The sequence below is a fragment of the Nannospalax galili genome, unplaced genomic scaffold (genome assembly GCF_000622305.1).
Source record: "Nannospalax galili isolate Female #2095 unplaced genomic scaffold, S.galili_v1.0 scaffold719, whole genome shotgun sequence".
Lineage (NCBI taxonomy): Eukaryota > Metazoa > Chordata > Mammalia > Rodentia > Spalacidae > Nannospalax > Nannospalax galili.
In genome coordinates, this window is record NW_008341883.1 from 135,476 (window position 1) to 143,184 (window position 7,709).

At 39.9% G+C, this 7,709-nt stretch overlaps 1 protein-coding gene across 1 annotated transcript in view; it reads right to left on the reverse strand.

The window, feature by feature from the left end:
* The window catches only part of Lrrc72 (leucine rich repeat containing 72), a 53,588-nt gene that overhangs the window by 3,667 nt on the left and 42,212 nt on the right, over window positions 1-7,709 (reverse strand). Inside the window, 3 exon segments of the mRNA XM_008837608.2 lie at window positions 3,609-3,714; window positions 3,716-3,762; window positions 4,997-5,086. Coding sequence (XP_008835830.1) covers window positions 3,609-3,714; window positions 3,716-3,762; window positions 4,997-5,086 — 243 coding nt within the window.

The following is a 7,709-nucleotide window of genomic DNA, read 5'->3' on the forward strand; positions in this document are numbered from 1 at the left end:
TAACAGCTGTCTGTAACTCCAGTTCCAGGGGATCTGATGCCTTCTTCTGGCCTCCACCCATGCATAACATAGGTGTACTTACATACATGCAGGCAAAACATACACATACAAAATACAAAAAAAAAAAAATTTAATAAAAACATGGGGCTGGGGAGATGGTTCAGTACATAAGAGTGCTTGCTTTGTAACCATACAAACCTGAGTTAGAATCTCCAGCAGACATATTGTTTTAGTCACTTCTCTGTTGCTCTGATAAAACACTGACCAAAATCAACTTAGGGGAAGAAACAGTTTGTCTTATACTTGTAGCTCACAGTCCAATCCGGAGGGCAGGGCAGGAAATCAGGATAGGAACCTGAAGGCAGGAGCCGTGAAGCAATGGCTGCTTACTTGCTTGGTCTCTGGCTCACTCAGGCTCATGCTCATGAAGCCTAGGACCACCTGCCTAGGGATGGTGCTGCCCACAGTGTGCTGGGACCTCCTGAATCAATTAATAATCAAGACAATCCTGCACAGACATGCCCACCTAATAAAAGCAATTCATTGAGACTTTTTTTCAGGTGATTCTAAGTTGTCTCAAGTAGACAATGCTAACTAGGACATAAAAGCTGTAGCAAAAGTAACATCCAAATTAACACTTCTAATGATTGGGCACCTGCACTGGGACTCAGGAAAGTTTGTCGCTTGGGACTCTTCTGGGTTTTGTACTTTGTGCATTAGAATCACCCAGATAGTTTGTTAAAACATGGGGGAGGAAAGTTTCTAGCCAATCAGTTGAGAGTTTGTATTTGTGATGAGTTCCTGGGTGACACTGCAGCTAGTTTGGGGACCTAGTTTCACCACAGCTCTACAGGGTACTCCTCTGTACCCATGTGTCCTTCAGGAATTGCTTCCTTTTTTGGAAAACAGAGGGATGAACAGGCAAATTAAAGAAACCTTAAGGAAATGCATTAAAATCAAGGCATTCTGCTGCGCTGACCTAGTGCCTTCAAAGTCACGGGTGGAAAACCTGAACAATCTATTCTAAATTTATAAAGGGAGATGGGGGAGTGGCTCAGGTGTTTGTTTTGCATGCATGAAAACTCTGGATTTGATCCCCAGAACCACATTAACATGGGCATTGATGGTATAAGCCTATAATCCAAGCACTAGGGAGGTAGAGGCAAGAGGATCAAAAGTTCCAGGTTATCCTAGGCTGCATAGCCAGTTTAATTCCAGCCTGGGCTACCTGAGAGCCTTCCTTAAAAAATTAAAAATAAGCTGGGTGTGGTGGCACACGCCTTTAATCCCAGCACTCGGGAGGCAGAGGCAGGTGGATCTCTGTGAGTTCCAGGCCAGCCTGGTCTACATAGTGAGTCCCAAGACAGCTGGGGCTACAGGGAGACCCTGTCACAAAAAGACCAAAAATAAAATAAATGAATAAATATGTATACTTAAAAGGGCATCTGTAGAAGCCTTCTTGGAACAAGAATAATATAAATTTTAAATAATATAAATTAGTTATCTCTCCAGGGTGTGATTACAGGATGGTAATTATACAAGGGAATGTCCTTATTTTCTATTTCTTCATTCTTTGGCATCTTTGTCCATGTATATGATACATTTTCTTCACGTGCATCCGTCCATACCTATCCCTCTCCTCTCCTCCTTGGCATCCCCCCTTCTTCCCACATCCTTCCCCACTTTGATTTGTTTTTGTTTTTATTTTATTTATTATTTTTATTTTATGTGTATGAGTGTATTGCCTGCATGTGTGTAAGTGCACCCGTGTCATGCAATGCCGTGGAGGCAGAAGAGGGCATGGATCCCCTGGAACTGGAGTTACAGTTGTTAGTTGCTCTATGGGTGCTGGGTATTGAACCCTAGGCCTCTGCAAGAGCAGTCAGTGTTCTTAACCTCTGAGCCACCTCTCCAGCCCTTTGATTTGTTTTTGTTCTGGTTTTCAGCAGGGCTGCCAGTGAGGGCTACCTCCAGATCTTGAGTTACTCCCTGTGTCTCCATCTCTGAAGACTTTCAGGCTAAATTACTTAATAACAAAGTATTATGATGTCTGCTATTGAAAGATTTAAATGGTGCAGCGGAAGCTGAGGGTAGTTGGCCCACACCTGTAACTTTGGTGCTCAGGATGCAAGAAGATCAGGAGTTCAAGGTCATTCTTTGCTACATGGCAAGTTCAAAGGCAGTCTGGACTACATGAAATCCTTTCTCAAAACAAAACAAAACAAAACAAATAATGACTCAGCAGCATGTTAATGTTTTCCAGTATAAGTAGAAACTTCTGGAGAGTACCATCCATCCCAAGTAAGAAGACGATATCGTAGTGTGGAGGCTAGGTGAACATGGAAGAATATCAGTAGCTGTGGAATAGGCATGGCCATACAGAGGCACTTGTTTTGGCATTCTTTCAACTTTTTCTGTTATAAAGTCTTCACAGTAAAAGTTGAGGAAAAAGTCTTACTGTGGCCTCGAAATTTTCTCTTTCCCCTTTCTTCAATGTGGAATAATAGTCTAGATGTTTCTAGAATTCTCAATTGGCAGCTACTTCCCCTCAGTGCTCTTCAGATTTTGACCCCTGTCTTCTGACTTCCACATGCAGTTAAGGAATTGGTTAACTCTTATCCTTCTGTAAATAACCTGCAATTTTTCCATTTAAAAATTGCTTGTTTTTCGTTTATATTTTTTGTTTTAGTTATGTGTCCTTTATGTCTTTGGATGCTTTTTGCCTCAAAAATCTAAGGGTTCGAGTTTGTTTTGGAAAATTCTGAACTATTACTGTTTCAAAGATTGCCTTCTGTTCGATTTTCTCCTTCAGGAATGATTGCTAAACACATGGAATCTTTTCTTTCTAAAACATCAATGCTATCTTTGATGCCTTTCTCGTTCCATTTGCATTCTGGGTAAATTCTTCAAAATTATTTTTCAATTTAATAGTTGCTATTTGGCAAAGCATCATGACAAAAAATTATACCATACTTCATTCTTTTTTCTTAGATTAGAGATGTGATGGTTGGTGGTATATCAGTCACCCTGCAGCCATGAAGCACACGAAGAAAAGCAGAATCAGAAAGAGATGTATCTTGTCCTTTATATCCTTTGCTATATGAGAAAAATAAATACTTGTTTGGACATCTGTTACATATAATACATTATGTTCCAACCAGCAAAACATAACTGAAAATATGTGTCCTATCTATATGTGCTACCTAGAGTGTGAATATAGCCAAAGCATGATTGATGCTAATTTCTGGGTGGTAGAGTTGCAAATGATCTTCATTTCTTCTTATTATTGTTTCTATGTCATCAAAAACTTCCACCCTTAATTGAGAAAGCTGTCCTGTGTCAGTGGCAATAACAGCAACTGGCTTCTTTCTTGATTCTTTGGCACTGTGCTGCATACTACACAAGGCCTTCAGTGAGCATTATCTCATGCAATCAGTGAAGATGCAAAGGGAAGTCAGTGTTCATCTTCTCTAGAGTGAAAGTAGGCTAAGAAACATGATCCTGGAAAGTCATCAGAAGCTATTTCGCTAGCAGGTAAGTAAGTTATCGTTTTCATTACAAGTATTCCAAAAGTTTAAGGAGTTTTGATTCATTTCTTCTCACAGTACCTGAAGGAAGTCTCTGGACCCATTTCTGCTTTATTGGTAACTTCGGATTCCAGGAGGTATCTACTTTTCCTCTGAATGCTATTGATTGAATGATGTGAGCTTTTTTTATGGTTAAAAATGGTAATCATGGATCTTCTTTCTTTTTCTGTAACTTCTGATAAAGGGAAAAGAAATAGTATGTAGCAGTAACACGGGCATACACAGTGAGTCAAAATAGATTTAGGCACTTAAAAGACTTAGTGGGCAAAGCGTAAAGACCCAAGTTGAGGCCCCAACATCCACATATATGCTGAGTGGGTGTGGTATCCTGCTTGTAATCCCAGCACATGGAAGGCAGAGCAGGGGGTTCCCAGGGCAAGCTAGCTAGCCAGACTAGTCAAGTCCCAAAGCTCTGGTTTAAATGAGAGATCTTGCCCCAATATATAAGGAGGAGAGAGATCAAGGAAGACACCCAATATGTCAATCTCTGACCTCTACATTACATGCATACATATGTTCACACATACCTGCACATGCTAGTATGCCCACACACTTATAAACATGCAAACACACATATAATGTATATTTATCTGAATTATGTTATGTGTACCTATGTCATTGAAACAGATTTTGTAAAGAGATTTCACGGCTAATTCTATAATCTTACAAGCACTCAGTAGATGCCCTTGTCACAAGGTGGAGTTCAATCCTGCAGTCTCACACACTCCTGAAACTCTAACACATCAGTGTGCATGGCTGACGTCACAGCATGCTACACCCTGCATTCCCTCACCACTGTTGGAAAGGAGATTTGGCAGTGAAGCTTTGATCTGTCCTCATGGATTTAGAAAGGTAATGGGATGGCTTATACTGTTTGGGGGTAAAATAGGTCTTAAAACTGTACAATGGCATGCGTGGGCATTGTTTGTGTCCATGTGGCTTCTATAAACCAAACATGCTAGTTTATGTATAGTGCATGAATATACATTTGAAAGAAGTTACTGTTGGTTATCCAATTTTAATAATATGAACTTACAGAATTTCAAAGAAAATGAATTTTAGGATTTACACCTTAAGAGAATTACTTCAGTTCCTTCATTTTTGAGGTAAGAAACCAAAGTGTCAGGAAACAATTTGGTATCCACCATGCTAATGTTAAAAGCAAGACCCTAGGGAGAGAGTTTCAACCCACTAGGCCACATGGTCTCTCTAGTAAAGTCAAGGAGACATGAATTCCTAAGCTAGGGCAAATTTCCCCAGTGAATAAAAACAAACAAAACCCCCTTCCATGTACAATTATTCAACAGTATTGTTTTACAAAGACAAATTTTCAAAGATGCTCTGCATTTTTCAAAGCACTGAGCTTTGACAGCTTCTCAAATGTTTCTGCAAGAAAGGGGTGTCCCTACATTTTCCATCAAGCAACTCCACTCCTGGAAGGTGGTAGATGACATACAAACGGTAGAGGTTGTATTGGCACAAAGGGTTTTGGAATAGACCTGCAAAGGAAGTCACAGTAAGATGTCAGATTTCAAAAATAGCTATGTAGTGTTTTTTTTTTTTTTTTTTTTTTTTTTTTTTTTTTTTTTTTTTTTTTTTTTTTTTTTTTTTCACCACTGTTAAATAGAAGAAACCGTAAGATTCGTGGCTATAAGGGTTTATTTGCAAGATGAGATCTTCTGCCTGGTATCAAGCCCCTCGCCTCATCATACCCTTCCTAATTTGGAGCAGCACTTAATTTTCCTGTCTGTTGAATCCATTCATTTAATCAGTAATTCATTCAATATTTGCTGAGTGCTGCTACTTACTAGGAACTGTCCTGTGCTAGACTGACCCAAATCTGCACAAAGGAAGAAAAAAATGTAAATGTCCTTAAAGAAATTTGATGAGGAAGAGCAACGTGCTAGCTCTAAGACAGTCTTGGGGCTGCTGTTCCGTAAGTATCTCCTGAGATTATTCTTCCCGTCTCAGAATAACCCCCATCTCAGAGGGGCCTGGGTGGAGATAGGCAGTGATGCAGTCCCGTCAGATTTCTTCCCTGCATCCCCTGCCACTGTGCTCAGAGGATGTGCATGCCAGCAGCTTTTACAGAACTCAGTAGGAGGGGAACTGCGTAAGGTGGATGCTGGGATGGGTGATGAACTTGACTTTGCGAGGCAGTGGCTGGAGGAGGAGGCAGGTGGGTTGCAGAAGAGCTCCTGGCGCTTCTGACGTCACAATCCCTCAGGCATCAGCATGGAGGGACGTTTTCAAAACTCTTTAACTATAAATTTTGAGCATTTTATTTCCAGGTAATTTATTTTGCCTAGTCATCCTTCGCTCACGTTAAACGAGATTATTTCGACGCATTATGAAGTGACGCTTTTATCATTTCCAGTTTGGCATCTTCAAAGTACTTCTGGAGAAAAAAAAAAAAAAAAATCCACAGAGTAGAGAACCGCTAGATGGCAGTGGAACACCGGCTACTGCGCAAATGCGGGCACCCAATGAAAAGCGGCTCACTTAATTCATGTTACAGTTAAGAGCACTGTTGTAGACTAGTTATACAATAAGGTAATTTTAATAAAGGGCTCATAACATCAAGCATTATAAACAAAGGATAACTAACATCCCTAACGCATGGTTTGTGTCATAAAGATTGGGACAGGCATGTTTAAAAACAACAAACTTGCTAAAAACTGAAGAAAATAATCTGGATGTGTTGACTGTCAGTAATAAGACACTGAAATATGTGTTTTATCAACACAAATTTTTCTGGGTAATCAAATCTGTACATGCGCTTTAAAGGGAGATAAAATAAGCAACGTCAGAAACCTGGTGTGCGGTGAATAAAGATTAATAGGACTAGGAAAGGAGAAAAGAAGATATAGCACCAGTCGAGACAGAAATGTCAAACAGAGGAAACACGTATGTATTGGACTGTGTATGTGTGTGAAACAGACAAGCTTTCAGATTTCAGTTCAGAAAATTGTTTGAATTTTACCCTTGAAGGAATTTAAAGTGGTAACAAATAATTATAACTAGGGGTAGGGAACTGAATGATGTATAGTAAACCAGCAATAAGGACAGATTTTACAAGGTCCAAGGGGATCACACATTGTAGTTTGATCCAGAAGTAAAAAAACCGCTCAAGGATATAAAAGCAAAATGCAATTGGTTTTCTTTTTAAAGATTTATTTATTTTTATCTTATGAGTGTTTGCCTGCATGTATGTGTATGTATATATACCTACTGTGTGCCTGGTGCCCACAGAGGCCAGAAGTGGGCATCGAATCCCCTGGAATTGAACTCAACGATGTTGTGGGTGACTGGGAACCGAATCCAGGTCCTCTGCAAGAATAGCAAGTGCTTTTAATGCCCGAGTCAGCTCATCAGCCCCAACACAATTGGTTTTAATGAGAATTTGGGAGAAAGAAAAAGCCACAAATGTTTTAGTGCAGAATTGTGTTTGTGGTGACCGCCTTGGGGGATCACAGCTGCCACTTCAGTCCCCTATATTCACAGGTACAGCAGCAGCTGGAAGATGAGTCCTCCTTGGCTCGTGATGCTAAGGAAAAATGTATCAACATCTTTCAAGGCTCTTTACTCTTGGTGCTCCCTGCAGAATGTCTTTTTCCTCAGAGAACATTATCATTCATGTCTTTTCTTGGAATTTTCTCCTAACCACTATTTAAATAGCTTCTTTAAAAACAATTATGCTTATGTGTGTGTGTGCATAGGTGTACGTGTATGCACATGTGTGTGGAGGCCAGAGGACAACCTCAGATATCACCGTCTGTACAGGTCTTTGAAACAGAATCTCCACTAACTTGGAGCTCCCGAATTCAGCTAGGCTTGGCTGCCCAGATGAACCCCAGAGACCCTAGTCTCTGCAGCCCCAGCACACACCACCACACCTCACATTTTACAAGGGTTCTAGAGACCAGACCCAGACTCTCATGATTAGGAAACAAATACTTTATTGTCTGAGCCCTCTTCTCACTCCTTTAAGTAACTTCTTTATGTAAATTTAAAGCTCTAGTGTCAGCTGTTTTTTTTTTTTTTTTTTTTTTTTTTTTTTTTTTAAAAAAAAAAAAAAAAAAAAGAGGACGATAAATCTTTCACTGTGATATATCAAAATAA